At 35.1% G+C, this 20131-nt stretch overlaps 1 protein-coding gene across 1 annotated transcript; it reads right to left on the bottom strand.

Annotated features, from left to right (window-relative positions):
• Positions 1-1684: 1684 nt before the first annotated feature.
• sall3a (spalt-like transcription factor 3a) lies at positions 1685-14065 on the bottom strand. Its single transcript, XM_043260439.1, has 4 exons — positions 13739-14065; positions 7162-10275; positions 5352-5686; positions 1685-3050 (listed from the first exon to the last, which is right to left on the bottom strand). The coding sequence occupies exons 1-4, from the start codon at positions 13842-13844 to the stop codon at positions 2619-2621; spliced, it is 3987 nt and encodes a 1328-aa protein (XP_043116374.1). The 5' UTR covers positions 13845-14065; the 3' UTR covers positions 1685-2618.
• Between the last annotated feature and the right edge of the window lie 6066 nt (positions 14066-20131).

Here is a 20131-nt window from a genome sequence, read left to right as displayed (position 1 = left end):
GTAGGAATTCAGTGGACTCTTTATGCTCTCTAAAAAATTCTAATAAATAAATAAATAAAATATATAAAATCAAACTCTCTTTAAAATCGACTTCTGACTTCTGTTGTAAAATCATAATTAAATTTCCATGGGCTCTCAAAACATCTTTTAAATTCAGTTGGTGATAAATAATCAGCAGTCAGTAAAAAAAAAAAAATAGTGAATGATTATATAAGAATAAGAGGCCCACAGAGACGGTATAGCCGGCACTGCTGCTAAATCTGCATCCAGCAATTGAAAGTTAAAAAAGGTTTCCTTTAAACAAAGCTCTTTTCAAACTTCAGCATATTAAATTATATTATTGAATTTCATACAATTACTCCACTCCCAGGATGAAACAAAAGACTGAAAAATTACTTCTTTTTTTTTTTTATTTGATAATTGTAAGTGATAGGCACAGGAATGTATGGAATGCAAAAATTATATATGAAAAAAAAAACTACAGCAATAACAGGACAAGAAAATGCACAGTGGCTTGCAGACAGAAAGCATCATTTATAGATGATGCATTTATAATCCTAGAGATTAAGGCTAGGGTTCTCAACTCTGGCTCTCAAGGTTCACTGCAGAGTTTATCTCTATCCCTAACCCAACACGCATGAGCAGGCTAATCAAGGTGTACAGGAACACAAGAAATGTTTAGTAAGTAGCTGCTATGTTAAATGTTTAAACTAATTATGCAGTATTCTTGATTCGTAATCAGGCCTGTATAATCATTTTTTAAGCATTAAATACCTTTTAGAGTGTCTGATTGGATCAAGCAGTTATAGTGTCTGCTGCTTGGTCATGAATGTCATCTGTTTAATTAGGTTAAAGAGGCATTTCTTTAATTTCATTTACTCTGGTGTTTGAATTTTTTTTTACATTTTGCGAGAAGCTGGTCTTTAATGCACTAAAATATGTTGTGTAATTCCAATTGGAACTAGAACTTAACTTTAATCTCAAAACGTTTATCTTTAATAAACGTATATATACATATAAATGTAAATGTCTGTTATGTTAAATAGCAATTTCTATGATCCCTCTTATTTTGTTTCTATTATTAACATTTTGCACATTCTGCAGGGGGTAGGTATTTATTTAAATTAAACCCACCGTGAGATCTAAAATATACAGATAAAGAGAATATTTTAATATTTAGCTATATTGACCTTTTATGAGCTTGAATTAAAATGTAGGTTATTAGTCTGTAATACTTAAGATTAGATTTATTTTAAACGCACACATACACACACAATCATACAGTATCAGTTTACATGTGAAGTAAAGTATATACATGTTTTGATCAATGTATTTAAACTTATTTGATTGGTTTTTAATTTTAAGAAAAAAGAAGAAAGACATTGGCTATGAGTAGAAAAAGAGACAGCATTAAACAGACATAATCTCTTCTTATTTTATTTGAGCTTAATTCGACAGAACATCTTGAAATTTGGGGCACAAAGCTCATATTTCTGTGCTACATCCAGAATTTACATTTACAAACCCCACACATTAACAGGATAAATAAATACATAACTAAATAAATAATAAATAAATAAATAAATAAATATGTATGTATGCATGCATGCATAATAATAATAATAATAATCATCATCATCATCATCATACAATATTTTAATAACTCAGGCCCACATTAATAAAATCTAACAAACAAGACCATTCCTCTAAAATGTGCATTCCCAGAAAATGATGACAAATAATCATCATCATCATCATTATCATCATTATTATTATTATTATTATTTGAGTGTGTGTGTGTGTGTGTGTGTGTGTGTTACAAAATATTCATACCAGTTCTGTTTCTATAAAACACAAACTGTTTTATAGAACTGTTTTTTTCTTTACAAAGAATAAAAAAGAGGCTTGTGATTGTAGCAGCTTTAAATATCAGAGCTGTTCCATTATGTAGCATATTACACATTTGCAATGAAAGAAAAAAGAAAAGAAAACTCCTCAATTTGATTGCATTGTTATAATGATGTTTTTTTTTCTGTTAATTTCAATGTACGTTCAAAATTCAAATTTAGAAAAGATGAAGTGAAATGAAAATAGATAAATAGAAACTCAATTAAAGAGCAATTAAATATGTACTAATACCTGCTTTTACTTTATATCATAAATATTAAGACACATATAATATAGGACTATGGCTGGAGAATTAATGTGAAAATTAAAATAGTTACAACTTTTGGTCAGTCATCTAGAAAATGAAAAAGCTAAAATTTACAATTTCATGTTTCTTGATGTTACCACAAGCAACTGTTATCTATCCACTAAGAAATAGATTTTTTTGTCAGCTGAAACATATAGGTCAGAGGGTAATACCACTGAAGAAAAAAACATACTGATATAAACCAGTAAGCACCATGCAAACCTCTCAAGACAAATGTTTTTTACTGAATGTGAAGTAAGACTGAAGAACACTAAATACTAGAGTTCCAAATCTAAACAGCATATCAGACTTAATTTGTACAATATAATAACATACTTCAAACTGGATTAAGTATTACTCTTTCTATTTTTTTTATTATTAATTCATTAGTCTTTTTTCTGCATCTTTTTCTGACTTTACATCATCATTTAATCCTAATTTCATTGTCCTCTTCCCTGAATCTGGAGAAAGGATGTCCAGTTCTCATTTCCATGTTAGTCTTCTCAAGTTCAGTCAGCGGAGGGCTGCTCCCAGCGCAAGACCTTTCCGTCCCTCCTGACATTCCTCCCACAGCAGAAATGCCACCACCACTTAGACTAATGGGAATGGATGGAACGCCTCCATTCTGAATGACAGAGATTTCATTGTTTTTCATTGCTAGTCCATTGGTAATGGCTACAGCATACTGATTCCAAAAACCTGGGTCTATGTTGATTGCTCGTGCTGCAAGATCCTTCTGAAAGATTTCATTGAACTTAATGGTATCTCCTCCTAGGAGAGCCATCGGATTGTCCACTGATAGTCGTCTTCCCCGTCGGGCTGGGGCATTGTTCCACATGTGGGTTCCCATGTGGACCTGAAATGAGAATGCAGAATTCAATGTGCATCGCAAATAAATAAACAAACACTCTTTATTTATATGCATTTCTTATGTACTATGAAACTACTATGTATCACTATTTCTGTGTTGCACGCATTAAAAGAATCAAAGATTAGTAATTCATTACAGTTGTGGTTTTGTTGTTGTTTTTTTGTTTTTTGTTTGTCAGAATCATAGTGGGAGAATAACGATATCTATTTCAAAATAAAATTGTTATTCTTTATTGTCAGTTCGTCCGGAAATTGAGAAGCTCTTTGGTTGTTTATCCACATGTGATGTAAATAAATGACTTTAATTTCAGACAAAGCATTAAAGATGTGGTCAGTGATGCATTCAGAACATATACTTTTATTTTTTGCTAAGTATTCTACAAATACACTTACATATTTATGTTTGTAATAATAGTACCCTGCAGTTGTATTTGGTATATTAAACTGGTATGCCTAAATACATATAGACATGCAATGCTGATGTTGTTAATAAAATAGTAATAGTAACAATAGTTATATTTGCATAGTTTGATGTGATATTAGCTAGGCGATTAGATTTCATCAGTGTAATTTTTTTCTTGTTTGACGTTACTTGTTCAAATGACACTTTCTGGGTAAAAGGTTTATTTGGGTCAATCTTACAAGACACAGAATACCATTTCAGCACTGGTGTGGTGACTGACAGATGCAATACACCCCTGAAAATATTATAATCATCTACACTGAGGAGCCATGCCACATTTATATAATAATTCCACTAATAACTGTAATTGCAGGTTTCAAACGTGTGGCAACAATGTCGACAAAGAGTTAAAAGTTATTTAAACAGTTAATTGAAAATGATCAGCTTGTTCATGTTTCAGACATTGCTATTGCATTTCAGTGTGACAATTTCTCCACTTCAAAAATAATGATGAATGAAATGTTTGTGCAGTGAAATGTACAAGTAGTGAAGTGAAATTCTCAAAATAAAAATAATAAAGCCCCCCCTAAAACTATAATCAGCTATCTGAACCATCAGGCCAGTGCTGCTTCCCACCAAATCAGTCTAATAAAAAATTTAAATGAAAACCAGATTAACAATTTAATTAGGAAAAACTATATAAAATGTGTGTTAGTATTAAAATTTAAATTATTAAAATTTTATTTTCAAAGTGAATATGCAATTCACCTGACAAATTGAAAAATAAAATGCAGTTGGTGATTTGACATTTAACTGCACTGCAATCTCGAAGCAAAGCTGCCAATATATTTACAACTGCAGTCTAAATTCAAAATATTCCATTTTAGCACACATCATATAGTTTTCCCTAACAAAATTGTTAATCCTGTTTTCACTTTCATTTTTATAATTAAATTTAAATTTAGATTTATTTAAAATTGCCTATATTAAAAAATGTAAAATACCTTCCATGTCCTCTAACCAATACGCTCGTATAGGTTGTTTGTCCAAATCCATGAAATACGACCCATCAGGGTGTATACTACAATTGTGCTCAGTTGGTAGAGCATTGTGTTATACGATAATATGTGATTATGCAATCATAGGTTTGATCCCAAAGAATGCACATGCTCATTAAACATTCATGCACTAGAAATCATGATTTTGCATTAAGGAGTAGGTTTAGGTGTGGGTTAAGTGTAGTCATTCGTATTAATTACACCTATTAAAAAGTACAAATTGCCTTAAGATCGGTTTAAAAAGTCCATACATTGCATTTTAATTAAACATGTTTGATTGGTAGTGACAGTAGACACAAGAGGGCGCTTAATTTTAAAGCATTAATATTGTTTTTTTGTTAGAGGACAGGCTCTTCCAAATATAAAATACTATTTTGTTTTTAAATACCTTTTTGCATTTAAATGTATTTTATTTTGGAATTTTCATATTTTAAAAATATAAAAAAGGTACCAATCAACCTTTTTTTTAGACTGCTGATTTCCTGCAGAGATGGACAATATATTCAAATACGTGTATTTGAAATACTATTTTGTAATTAAATATCTTTGGAAAAAGTAATGTATTTCGTATTTAAATTACGTATTTTTATATGTATTTTTATATGTTGACAATACCTAAGTATTAAGTTTATATTTATTTAAATGGAAAAGGTTAATTAAAGATAGTATTTTGTATTTAAAATACATGTATTTGAAATACTGCCCATCCCTGCCCATCTAAGGGCTTAGCCTCCCTATAGATTAAATCCTTGAACCACCTCTGCCATAAATATAAACTAATATATAATATAGTACACACATAGACAAAATGTATTTTAAGCCTTACCTTCAGATTTCCTTTTGTTGTAAAGGCTCTGCCACAGATTGAACAACCAAAAGGTTTTTCTCCTGTGTGAGTGCGCTCATGGATCTGAAGAGCACTGGCGGATGAAAAATTCTTCCCGTAAGAGGTGCAGTTATGTTGTTTTGGGGTCCGCCGAGATGGAGGTGGTGCCAGCTTTGGTGTAAGGTTGGGGCTTACTGTTGTCTGAGGGGTTATGGTAGGTACCTGGGGGCCAGCTGATAAGTGGCGCCCCTCAGACATGGCAGGCGGTTTACTGTGTCCATTCTCAAATTTGACTTTGCTTGGTTCTGAGCTCATAATACTGGGAGTGTTTAAACCTAAATGAATGAATGAATGAATGAATGAATAACAGGAAAATGTTTCTTTTATTTACTTGTATTATATACTGTAGAACAGCGGTTTCCAAACCCTGTCCTCATGCCTAGGACTAAATATTTTGCATGTCTCTCTTAGTTAGGCTCATTAGAAGAGAACAACATGCATGAACTATGTTCTCATTTATATAATTCACTGCACAGTCCTTACTCCCTGAGCAGGGGAAATCTGTTGAAGTTTACTTCACTTTGGAACATTCATCCATGTATTTGCTTGGCTCTGATGTCTGCAGCATCTTCACATACAGAAGAGTGTGACAAGAGTGTGGCATCATATACCGCTCTCAATAAATACAATTAAATTTTACATGGAATCATGGTGCAATATCTGTTGATGTCCATTTCATAGGGCACTTATGATCAAATAGAACAAACATTGTACGTGAGACAGCAAGAAAAGGCATGAGGACTGGTGTTGGGAAACACTGCTGTAGAATATGAAGAATAGTTAAATAACTCTATGTCTGCTATATACACTACCAGTTAAATATATTGGAATAGTAAGATAATTTTATTATTATTATTATTATTATTATTATTAATTCTTTTCTACTTACCAAGCCTGCATTTATTTGATCCAAAATACAGCAATATTGTGTTTTTTTTTTTTATTACTCCAGTCTTAGTACATGATGATTTTAATATGTTGATTTGCCGTCTAAGAATCATTATATAAGTGGTTTTCAAACCTCTTCTGGAGTATCCCAGCCCTGCACATTTTGTATGTCTCCCTCATCTGTCACACCTGATTCAACTCTTCAGCTCATTAGCGGAGACTGCAGACCTGAAGTGGGTTTATCAGATGTAGGGAGACATACAAAATGTGCAGTGCTAGGGGTACTTCATGGAGAGGTTTAAAAATCACTGCATTATATTGTACACTATACCATTTAAAAGCATATTCGAAAGGGAAAAATTATAGAAATGAATACTTTTATTTGATAAAAAGTGATGATAAAAACATTTATAATATTACAAAAGTAAATAAATACCTTCAGATTTCCCTTTGTGGTAAAGGCTCTGCCAGAGATGGAACAACCAAATGATTTTTCTCCTGTGTGAGTGCGAAACTGACTATCAAAGAAACCTGGAAAAAAGCCCAAGTTTTACTCAGCTGTTATCAAAATAATACTAATACTAATACTAATAATAACAATATAAATCGTTTATTTGAGCAGCAAATCAGAATGATTTCTGAATGATCATGTGAACGGAGTAATGATGCTAAAAATTCACAGAAATAAGTGACATTATATAGAACATTTCTAAATTTTCAATTATTTAGATCAAATAAATGCAGGCCTGGTAAACAGAAGAGGGGGAGAAAAAAAATCTTGTTCAAAACCATATGACTGATAGTATATACAGCACACACACACACACACACACACACACACATCTATCTACAAATACACTACCTTTGTCTTTTCCGAGGAACAGCAGACTGAAGTGATTCTCATCTTTGACAAATGACCTAGTGTGCTGCGTGGCTGTGAGATCTAATGCACCCGTGTTTTGTGATCCAGGAGAAGGGGTATCTGACAGTTCAGACTTCACTGTTGCGTTCACTGAAGAAATATGCAAAGCATCCTCCTTGCTGTTATTCGACTGAGTAGGAGACTTGGAGCGATGACTCTCTGAATGACTATAAGTAGGAGACAGAGCCTGCATAGAGCCAGATGATTCAGACTGTGCTGGACTCCCAACACTGTGGTTCTCCAAGTCTTCTACAGTGGAAGATGACTCATTTTTAAATATGTCTTCATTATCCCCATCATTTTCTGGAGACTTCAGGCTGAATGCACTGGTTGTTTTAACTGTCGTGTCAGAAAGTCTCATTTCATTTTCCAAAACAACCATGCTAGATATAAGGGAGGTTGGAGGTGAAGTACTTGGAGACATCTCTGTGTATAAATGTTTTTTTGGTGGGTCCACATTCCCTTCTTTACTACCAGTTTCATCTTCTATTGCTTGGTCCATCTCATCAATTAGCTCATCATCATAGTTGTTCATGGTAGCTAAGGTCTTTTCATCAAATGCTAGATTTGTGTCCATGTCCTGAACACTGTCAGGCTGGGGTGTGTTAGGAATCTGCCCACCCATATGCATACGTATGTGCTGCTGCAGAACTACTGCATTAGTAAACTTTTTCTGGCATATAGGACAAGAGTGTTGTACTCGGAGAGGGGGCTTTGATCTGTGAACCCCAAAGTGAGTTTTCAAATTACCCTTTGTTGTGAAAGCACGACCACATATTTTACATTTAAAGGGTCTTTCTCCTGTATGGATGCGATAATGCATCTTTAGCGCACTCTGACAACTAAGCACACGATGGCAGATGACACATTGGTTGGGGTCTGTCATCTTTTTATCAATATTTTCCACCAACTGCTGTAGCTTTGAGGTCTCTGATGTTTGCATAGAGTCCACCAGGAGGCCACCAAAGGGGAATTTGGGCTTAAACTGACTGGAAACCATTTGAAGGGGTGAAGGAGAGACAGCAGAGGGAGTATTTGCTGAATCTATGATCTGTGTTTTGGTGCTAGATGTGGTTGTAACTGTGGTTGTAGAAATCACTTGGTGTATGGAAGAAGTCAATATGCTGTTTTCTCCAGGTCTGGTGGTGGATGTGGGTGGCAGATCAAAGGCTTCAGATTTTAGAACTGGAGGTGTGTCACTTGCCACACTAGGCTGTGGTGAACTGGAAATTTGTGCAAAAGTGGCCTCAGCAATGAGGTGATTAGGAGACATGGATGTACACTCACTTGATGGTGGTGATGGCATTTGAGGTGACCTACTTAAAGGAGTAAAACTACTTGAATCCCCATAGTTTCCTATAATACTGGGTATCGTTGGAGGGAGTTGCAGTGCTATTGATGCTGGGATTGAAGACAGAGCAGGTTTGCTGTCCAGCCATGTGGTAACAGGTTTTTCTGGGGGCAATGACATACCATAAGGTATACCTGAGCTAGTTGGAACATTATCCAGATACTCTGGAACTGGATAGGGGTTCATTTGAATCTGAGGATACTTTTCTTTGTGTCTCTGAAAATGAACCTTCAAGTTACCCTTTGTGGAGAAGCGATTACCACAAATGTTGCATTTGAAAGGCCTTTCACCAGTATGGGAGCGAAGATGAATTTGCAGGGCACTGTCACTTCCAAATACCTTGGCACAAAATCTGCACTTGTGCTTGAAGAAGGGATCTTCTGAACTGGGTTTGGTGTCAAACACAGAGACATTTGGGGGCTTTCCTTTGCGGTGCTTCAATAAGGCAGAAAGAGGATCAAGAGCATTTGTTGTGGCTGCAATACTGGCTAGAGGATTAGGGAAGATAACACTGCTGGATGAGCTGTGAGGTACTAGAGGAAGGCTGGAGGGGGATGTAAGCAATCTTCCGTGAGTTAGTGTTAGAGGACTAGGTGTGTTTTTTGGAAGTGAAATACCACAACTTATTTCACCCACAGTTCCTGTGCTACTACTGGTGCAGCTACTGCTGCCAATTGATGCTGAGCATGGTGGCATTTGTGAAGGAACTACATTACTGGTTGTTGGATATAAGGAATTAATTGCAATATTGTTTTTCATCCCAGAACTGGCCAGTTGGCCAACTGTCTGAGGAACACTTACACAGGCTACCTCTAGAGCTGAAGATAATGAGGCTGAGACCTGTTCATTGAAATCGGAGGGTCCTTTGATTGGAAGCTGATGCACAGGTGGTGTAATGTAGCCACGTAGATGAAGCTGCCCAGGAATAGCGGGTATGTTGGAAGAGGAGGTTACTTCTAAGGTTGCATTCATGCTGTGATCTGCTTGATGATTGACAGTGGTCTGTGTGGAGGCCTGTTTATTTATTAGCGCCACCTGGCTCCGAATCTGCTCTATCAGTTGAAGCTGGTGGAGCTGTTGTTGCTGCAAGGCCATGAGCTGGTCAAGGATCATAGGAATGGCCATTGTTGACACTTCACCGGCTAGTGCACCCCGGGCACCCTGAGAGAACTGAGCCACAGCCACACGGGTTCCATGCAGTGTTTCCAGTGTGACATTAGTGCTGGGTATAGTATATCCTGCCCTAGAAGACTGCTTAAAATCCTCAAGTTGAGGTAGGCATATGTCTGGCTCTGACAGTGTAACTTGATCTTCAGGATTTATAGGTTTCTCAGGAGACAGTTCCACTTCCATGAGCTCATATTCTTTCTCCGGAACAGCAACTGTTTCCAGCATAATCTCTGCTCCTTCATGACTTTCAGTGGGCATGTGGCTTTCCTCTACTACATCCTCACTGTCTGCCAGCTCACTGCTGCAGCTGGGCATGGGTGATGGCTCAGGTGGGTAGTCCTGTGCTTGGTCTGAAGTCACTCCATTGTCATTGATAATTAACACAAGTGGATTCTTTGTACAGTTGTTCAGATGTTCACAGAAATCAGACCACTTAAAGAATTCAGCACAACACTTTTCACACACATGGGTCTCTTCACTCCCACTGGGGCTCTCATTTCCACTGTCTGAATCATCCAATCCTTCACCTGAGACTGAAAAGAACAAGACAAAGAATTATTATTATTAATTATTATTATTATTATTATTACTATTACTATTATTTGCACAACCAAATATGTTTAAACCTTTCCTATGATTATATTCATCTTAACCATGAATTTTTAACGTTACACTTTCTCTGTATAGCCAGATAATATCTATCTTCGTGCAATCTATTAATTTTGGGATGATCAGTTGTAGATATTGCCATTTATAAGGGATTCAGTGCAGGTTGTTGTACTCTCAGATGTGTGATCTATGCTTTTGAAAAATCTTTTCACGCACAGGGTTTATATAATAAATGTCGGTTGAAGGTATTGCATGTTCTGTACAGTTGATGTGTCATACCAGCTCTAATTCATATCTAAATATATCTGAACTGTTTAAATTGATTGTTCTGATATTTTAATCATACAAATAAATATTAATAGATAATATATATTTTGTGCACTTACATGCATGGCAATTATCCTGTTATGGGGTTGACTACGAGTTTGGGTTGGGTATGCATTTCTAAATGTCTACATTTTTTTTGTTACTGATTAATTAATACACATTTTGAAAAAAATATAAACAAAAACAAGAAGAAGATTTGTCTTTGTAGTGACTATTATTATTATTATTATTATTATTATTATTATTATTATAGATAGATAACCATGACACATTCCTATACTATTTCAAAGAAAAAAAAAATTACCTCCACCCACTTCTGCCAGTGTTACATTGTCATATAATTATCAGTTTTATTAGGCCAGATTATGTAGTTTTGCTTTTCATTATCAATAAATAAATAAATACATTTCTCAGTCTTCACCTTTCCAAAATGCATTTTCTCATAAAGCATATCATAAGGACAAGTCAAATTTCCTGACGTACGACTGCTTACAAGTTTTTTAAATTTAATTAATAAAATTACATTTTAATTTAAAAAAAGCAAACAAACCATTTGTAATATTCAATATTGTGCGCAAGCCAAAGTATTATGTACACACCCTAATATTATTCTTCACAAATATACACTACAGTATACAATTCATAACCTACAGCATTTACTGACTAATTAAAATACTTAAACTACTTAAAACAATGCCCTAATATTCTCAAATACTACTCTAGTATTACTTTTTTTATTTTACATGAAACCATCATGCCATATTAGTGCCTAGTGATAAAAAGCACCAATGCCAAAAAAACACGAATGAAAATAAGGACATAAATGAGAGATACTGAGAGGCAAATAAACTATGACTACTTGTCTTATTTTATTTTACTACCGTTTTCTACACTATAGTGAATAAACTGTGATAATGTTGAAGGTGCTTGAACGGTTTGACTGTATTCACTTTCAACATTTCTCACATTATCACAGTTTAGTAGCTACAGTTTAGAAAATGTAGATAAAATAAAATAACAAGAACACAAATTTTACTACTATTAAACTAAGACTATTATAATGAATACTTAGGACATATTTGAGCCACTTTCTTCAGGTCAGCATAACATCTGCACAAACTGCATTACATGTTTGACATCTATTGGCCACCCATGATGGTGCCATAAAGCCAAAGGTTAAGTGCATGCAGTATCAAAGCACTTTAAAGCAGCTCTCCTCAGGGACAATTGTGTCAGGTCAGGACCGACTTGGTGGGGGGACAATAATTGTTTCTTGTTGACACACCATTGAGATCCCACACAAAAGAGTTTTTTTTTTTTTTTTACAAAAGCACGGCAACCGAAAGAGAATTAAAATGAGCATTTCAACATTTGTGCAAAGAGGAACAGAGAAAACGTCTAAAGAAACATTGCGCTCATTAAGAAAAGGACAAAGTTGCTTAAACATTCTTACTGGAAAACGATCCACTAAGTGAACGTGAAGTATGACAATGGTGTACTGAACATTTAGACCTTAGTCAGACCAAATGGTTAAATTCTCACAGCATGACCGATAGTGTCATTAGATTACTGTAATGGGGAAACAATCAATACTTCTGTTGCTAATCATATGCAGTAGAACCCAGATTATACAACGACAGAAATCTACCAAAAACCAAAATAGTCGACGTAACATGCTCAATAACGAAAGTGTTCAAATATGTTGGTTTAATTTGACAATAAATTATCCATGTGTATTTCTCATTAATTCTCTATTGACTTACAGTGATTGTTTATTAGACATATTGCTTGTTTACTGCTTCACTCAGTCATGAAGTTGAGTCATGAGGTCCTTTAATTTTGACATTCATTTCAAAAACTGAATAATTATACATAATAGAAAATAAATAATATGCTATATTAATTAACAAATCAATTAAAAATAAATGCAAGTAGTAATAAATATGATTAGGTAGCTGATGTTTATAAACTAGAAAAAAATGTTGCAATACACTCCTGAAGGACTGAGGCTGAATAACAGATATAAGGAAGTTTTTTTTCTTATTATTTCTGATTATTATTATTATTAATAATAATAATAATAACAACAACTAATTTTCTAGTAACTATTTTTATGGAAATTAGAATCATGTTAAAGCCCGAACTGAGAGTCAGAGAGTTTGTGCCATGGCCAGTGTAAAACTGACCGTTTTCTTATTATATCAAGTATCATATATATATATATATATATATATATATATATATATATATATATATATATATATATATATATATATATATATATATCTCAAGTTAAAACAAAAAGATAAATATTTAAAAGGATAGCCTACCTAATCGTTTTAGTAGAAAATCAAGCCCGTTTTATTGGAAATCTAGGCCTATGTAAAGACATTTGGTTAAAAGTTTGGAGTGTCTCCGAGTAACAAAACCTGCTTTTAGGACGCTTCTGCAGTTACACACGCACACACACACACACACGAGGGTAAATGAACATGAATTAGGTTTTGTAGGTGAATCTCTTAATTTGAACAATAATCGCTGCATTGTGAATTTATTTGTATGGGTTTTTATTAGTTTTGCTATTAGTTCGTCGCTGTTTGTTATTATTTATTTGTTGTAGGCCTATTAGCTAATATTTAACGCTTCATATGAATTCCAAAGTCTATCGTTTGCTGTTTAATTAAAAAGTCACAAAAAAATCTTTTTTTTAATGATTCATATCTATCGTGGACTACACTAGTATAAATTTAACACAAGCATTTTAACCTCATATAAGCATTCCGTTTGGATTCATATTAGTTGAAATATAACGTCAGGAAAAGTTTTTCGATAATAAGTCGTACCTGTCGTAAAAGCGAAACAACAACAACAACAAACCAATACATAATAATTTTAGTAAACCGTAAAATAAGCTTGCAAATGTAAAACAGCATTTTAATAATTTTACAGCACTACTTTAGAATTACAGCGAGTCAGCTAATTATATTAGGACTTATATTATATATAATATTATTTTATTTAATAACGTACCACATAGTAAAGGTATAGCAATGCACTCACGTTGTTCAGGGAGCAGCTCCAGAAGTGAAGGGTCCTCGTCCGATCTCAGCTGCTGTGGTTTTGCTTGCTTCCGACGGGACATTCTTCCGCTGAAAGATCTCCTCATTCATGAACATAAGCGGAGATCCGTTGAAAAAATCTCAAAAAGTCAAGCTGCAAAATAACGGAGATGATCTGCTATTATGTGAATGTATCATTATGACAGTGAATGATACTTTGGATTGGCAGAGCTCCCGTGGGCACACTCATATGGAAATGAGGGACGGACTCCGCAATTTACTAGGCAACTTCACCTTCAAATATCACCATCCACCCAAAATCACCTCTAACGCCCAGAGAAAAAGGAGGAGGGTCAAATGCTTCCTTTGCTCTGTAGGGCTTTTCCTCGGTAGTTCATTCTAGCGTGATTTTACTCTTAGCTACGAATGATATAAACGCGTATTCCGAACAGTTGGTGAGAGAAGTTAGCGATACGGGTTGCTCCTGTTCAGAATAACTTTTCTGCTGGCTCGCAGGTTGCGCTGTTCCATTGAACGATACGAACGCGTAACGTAATTATTGCCTCGCTCTTGCTCTCTATAAGAAAGAAAGAAAAAAAAAATGTCGTCCTCTGGCGTTAAAAAAAACACGAATTTTGACAACTAGTGCGCAAAAGTTTACAACGGTAAGACCCCGCTCGTTTTTGATGCTTATAGTGACAAACATTCAATCGTATTTTTTAAAAGGTTAGTTTTCGAATCATTAAAAGTTAATCAGTTTAACATATGATCCGCCGTATATCAGTCGTTTCAAGAGTCTGCAGTAGCTTAGTCTTCTATGAGCCTCGCTCCAGGCCTACAAATCAGCTCGCATTGCCTGAAGAACGTCCGCGTTATACATTATATAATAATGTAATACACAAATAGGCTATTAAAGGAAAAATATGTATAGGCTTATATATATATATATATATATATATATATATATATATATATATATATATATATATATATATATATATATATACTGCCGTTGTATCTGCAGAACTGGGTTTACATTCAGCTGGCCGAAGCGGTAGCGCCAGAAGTTTGTTAGTTGTCGGTGATGGCGCTGGAGAGGTGTGTGTCCGTGTATGAGACTGCGTGTCGTGTGTGAGATATTCGCTGAAGCCTTGAGTTAAGCCCATTGCGGAGAGCGACCGCTAGGATGTAGCAGGACACACCAATTCACCACAGCCCGTCATCTGATGCCCACGACTGCACGGCCCGATAAAACAGCTCAATCTATTCCGACAATAATACAAAACTACATGCATCTTAAAAAAAATATGAGGGTATTTTTTTTCTTTTTAAATACACCTACAGACAATTGGTGATAGATAGATATTAGAGATATAATTATAGCCTTGAAGCGATTAAAACGCACGCACACGCACGCACGCACACACACACACACACACACACACACACACACACACAGAGAGAGAGAGAGAGAGAGAGAAGCACAGAGTCAAACACGCAAAGAACAAATGTTTACATCGTGTTGATATTAGCTAATAATTAATGATTACATTTTGTGTTCTGATTTTCCCTCATCTTTGCATGCCTAACTAGTATAATGTATTTGTCATATCTGTTTGATCCTGGCATTCATTTAATTCTGAATATTTTTTTAGTATAATGCACAGTTGGTAAAATGTGGGCCGATTTGATTATAACGCTTCATCCCTGTTTTTTTTATGTACAAAGTTTCCTTTACAACAGGTTCTCACGTTAACGATTTTTTTTCTTCTCTACTCCATCACCCTAAAAGTTAGGCCTATGTCCAAAAAAGACCTTAAATCTTATATTAATGTATGTAGAAGACTAAATTAACCATTGATAACCGCAAGAGTACTGCTCAGGTCCTGTATCGATCGGCGTGTCCTGCTATGGAGAGATAAGAACACTCACTCTTTAAAGCAATATCATTTCTTTTGACCTATCTGCTCGCTACAGATTTATGATGAATAGCCGAAGCGGCTATATAGCCATTTATTACGAGAGTATCCCCTTGATGTAAAATTGATTGTATTATAATATTATAAGTAAGGTGAAACACAGAAAACAAAATTCCTGCTTTGCGATAATCAGAAATGGGAATATTTTCAGAAAGGTTTTACCTTTTTTTACAATCCGTATTAGAGAGATGATGAAACCAGGCAAATAGTTAGATAAAAAAAAAGCTATATTATAGTATAGTCCATACAATCGCAAAATAGTTATTTTATTATTATTGTGATTTCTAGTAATTACTTAACAAAATGGTTTTATATAGCTCGTTCATATTTGTTAATAGCGTGTACAACAACAGGAATTATTTGAATAATGTGTTCTTAGTGTGTGAAGCTCAGAGAGGCGAGGGCTAAACGGGGAGGGTCAGTTCGGCGGTTTAGAAGACAAGCAAATGTGATTTAACGAATTGGTTTAAAGATTCACGAACGGTTCGTAAAAGCAAAGCACTGATACTGTGGTTTTTTTTATTGCGTCCGATGATTTTGTTTAGATGCCGAGCGATAGATCAGATGAGCTCAGAAGCCAAACTGAAGGCAGCACCGGACCTCGACGTGAATTCACAGCAAAACGTTCCAGGTAAATATGCATCCGATTGAGTTTTTATTTATTGATTGACTGACTGACTGACTGACTTACTTATTGATGCAATCAGGGTTGTTTTACTGTACGAGTTAGTCTGGCTCACTGACATTTTCTGCGCTTGGATGCCAAAGTACAGGAGCAGCTGTAACACATTGCATCCATTTCAGGTTCTTCTTGTCTGACTCGCCCTGTTTGCAGAAAAATAGCAATTTTTAAAATATAAAATAGTTTTTTATATATTCTTTGTGTGTGTTTGCAATTATTTTTGTGACAAAATGTGCATTTATGTATTTGCATTGTAAAAGCCTATTTAAATTAGCAAGTTTTAAGCATGCATGCACCCCCAACACACACGCAGAGAGAAAGAGAGAGAGAGAGAGAAAGAGAGAGAGAGAGAGAGAGAGAGAGGAGGTGACTTGTAAGAGAAGGAACCTTGACCACATTCAGCAAAATTAGAATTTAATATCAGAACTCTGGTAACAAAAGATGTACCGCAACATAAGAGTTCAGCTCACAAACAGTAGCCTACAGCTTTTACACAAACACATTAACATGTGTTGTCACATTTGTAACAGAGAACAAATAATTAAAAAGGCTTGTACAGAGATTCACTAATTATCATGTTCTTGCTTTGTAAGTGATTTCATATCATTCTTTAAAGAAATTACATGAACCATTTTCTTTTTAGAAAGAGTTTAAAAAGAGTTTAAAACATGACAGTCTGTCTTTAAAGTCTATAAAGACCTGTCATGGATTAATATTAATTTATCTAATTATCGAGAGAGTCATCATAAAGGAGAAGAAAACAGTAAAATGTGACTGCACGGGTCAAACTTAATTGAAACAAATAGAACCGACCAAATCGAATCGTCACTGTGAACATTGAATTAGCAGCTAGGGCGTAAATAGCATTTTTGCAGAAACTACAGGTTATTGCTGAGGAAAAAAGTGTATGAGAGAAAGAGCGGAGGAGAGTGTTTATGTACATGATATTGAGAGAGATCGGAGAAAGATCAGGGACATGTGAACATGGCATGACGGTGCAGGTAGTTCAGTCTGCAGAGAAAGGAAATTATGTTGAATGCTGTGTAGTACTGCATCTTCACACAAAGTGCACTTTAAAAGTGCTAAAGCTGTAGGAGATCTGCTAGAATAATCTATATCAACTGTAAATAGGCCTGATATCAGCTTGTGTATCTTAACTTATAATGTATCACACATAGTTTTAATAAAATATAATTAGAAATACGTCATTTATGTATTTAGCAAGCTAGCTAGATATAGCAAACTTTTCTATGTAGGTGTAAATATTAGCATGACATATTTAGGTACACTGCCAGTCAAAGTTTTTTGAAGGGTAATATGTTTTGTCTGCTGCTCATCAAGCCTGTATTTATTTGATCCAGCAAAAACAGTATAGTATAATTTATCTTTAATTAAAAAATTAAATATAATGTAATTTATTCCTGTGATTTAAAAGCTGAATGTTTAGCAAAGGCTTTTATTTCACATAAATGCTTAAAAAAAAGCATAAATATGTTAAAAAATAAGCTTTGAGAATAAATAAATGTTTTTAAATAGATTAAAATAAAAAGCAGTTATTTAAAATAATAAATATATATCACATTATTAATGCTTTTGCTTTATTTTTTAATAAATAAATCCAGGCTTCGTGAGCAGAGGATAAAAAAAAACATAAATAAATCTTACTGTTCACAATGTTTTGACTGACAGTGAACATATTGTCAAAGCATTGCACATATGTAATGCATGTTTGAATAAATAAATTAAATAATTACCTGCCCAACTCAATCTTAGCAGCTAAGTCCTTAGTCATGCTCAAGAATTGGCTAAAACACATCTCTTCCATTTTTAGCATCTTTAAAATCTGCCTCTTTTAGACTTGCCTCTATTCATTTACTAAAAAAATCCTTATATTAGCTTCTCGATTGTTTCTTATTTATTATATAATTAACAAAAACCACAAAAGGCCTAACACTAACTTTCAGATTTAATTTAATTTATTATATAATAATAAAAATGTACAAAAAACATGCAATGTCTACTACATTAGGATAACCGAGACTTGTCATAGCACTTGCATGTCATTGCTTTTTTGTTGGTTTTAATTGCTTTCATCGTCCTCATTTGTAAGTCATTTTACAAATGAGTGTAAAAACATATGATAAATGTAAATGTAAACAACAAAACACAAACAAATAAAACATATAAAACACCTATTTATATGAACATAATAATGTAACTATATTAACGTAAATGTGTTCACTCATTACCTCTTAGTTTGTGGCATTTATGAATATGATGTGCTGCTATGAGGTCCATTACCAAGTAATATTTGAAATTTGTCATTTTCTTTGAGTGACTGGAAATCTGGAATAATCTGCTGTATTTCACTGTGCATTGAGTCTCTTAAGGGCATGTATTTGTCACAGTATAAGACGAAGCGTTTCCCCATCTCGACTGCTCCTAATCTACATTCATTACAGATTTGCTCCAAAGTAACCATGTCATCTTATGTCATCCTTTTTCTATAGCCAGCTGGTGGAGTGTGAATTTTGTTTGTTACATTCCTGACTGAGATGAGATGTCAAATAACATTGAAGACAACTTTGTACACAAGCAAACAAAACAACTACAGTAATTAAATGTTTTGGCTCTCTTTATACCAAGATGGAAACATGGGGAATTTGGAGCAGGAGGAGTCAGGTGGCACCCAGGCTGCATCCATGAAGGCAACCCATGGTGGAGCTGACGGAGTGAAGGACCATGGTGGAGGAAAGCCTGACAACTCCAGGGGGCCGAATAATGACAGCGGAGCAGGTGGTGGTGGAGCCCAAGATCGAAAGTCAATGAGCCAGGGTGATGCAAAGTATCTGGAGGGCTAAGGTGGAGCAGAAGACTCCTATGACAGAGGCGGATGAGGGGCTCCGGAAATGAGTGACAGAGAACCAAAGCAGAACCAGAGAGAAGGAGGAGTCTGACAAAGACAGAGGGATGGAGGTACAACCAGGGAGTGAAGTCCCAAGGCAACGGATGGTTGAAAACTGACCAAGTGGGAGCCTGGCCCATATACTCCATAGGAGCCATGGTCGAGCTGCTAGGTTGACGAACAGAGGCAGAGGTTTGAGGTAGAGACAAAGGATACTTTTGACACGATGCCGATAGAGATTGGCAGACCCGCGACACCCATGGTAGGCCAAGGATGAGCAGAGGGGCTGACAGGAAATAATGGCAAAGAGGCAGAAGATGGCAATGCGAAGAAAATGGTCATAATAGGAGGAGGCAAGGAGAAGGAGGGTAGGTGGGACTTCAGAACAGTCCAAAGGTTGGGATTTCTGTAAGCTGGAATGGGAACAACCTCCATGGTCATAGAAGTACAGGCAGACAGTTCTGGGGAGATAGACTATTCATAAATAAAAACCTTGGCCAGGTCAGGCAGGGTATACAGGCAATTTAAAAACAGTCTCCTTAGCCATAACAGAGAAGTCCACAAGAGTCCAAATGATGAACTAAGACATATTCTCTCAGTATCAAAGTCAATTAAGTCCTTGCTTAGCTCACCCTCAGCTGTGGTGCAGTGGGCGGGGCTAGGGCTGTGCACAGACCTTTTGAGGGGCATGTGCTGAAACTAAAAAAAGGGGGCAACCACCCCCTTTTTTTAAGTACTCACATCTTAATGACAAATTAAATAACACAAAATAATAGTCTCAAACTTTGTGTATTTCCTATTAATAACAATCATAGAAATAATACATAT

Source organism: Puntigrus tetrazona, chromosome 16 (genome assembly GCF_018831695.1).
Source record: "Puntigrus tetrazona isolate hp1 chromosome 16, ASM1883169v1, whole genome shotgun sequence".
Classification (NCBI taxonomy): Eukaryota; Metazoa; Chordata; class Actinopteri; order Cypriniformes; family Cyprinidae; genus Puntigrus; species Puntigrus tetrazona.
This window is presented reverse-complemented; position numbering and strand designations above follow the sequence as displayed.

What these genes read in the sequence shown, in the direction of transcription:
- sall3a (XM_043260439.1), bottom strand. Translation starts at nt 13,844, where the DNA reads ATGAGGAGATCTTTCAGCGGAAGAATGTCCCGTCGGAAGCAAGCAAAA. An exon ending in GTTCCTCGGAAAAGACAAAG is followed by an intron (nt 5,687 to 7,161) that starts GTAGTGTATTTG and finishes TCATTCATTTAG; the next exon opens with GTTTAAACACTCCCAGTATT. An exon ending in CAACAAAAGGAAATCTGAAG is followed by an intron (nt 3,051 to 5,351) that starts GTAAGGCTTAAA and finishes TTCTCATTTCAG; the next exon opens with GTCCACATGGGAACCCACAT.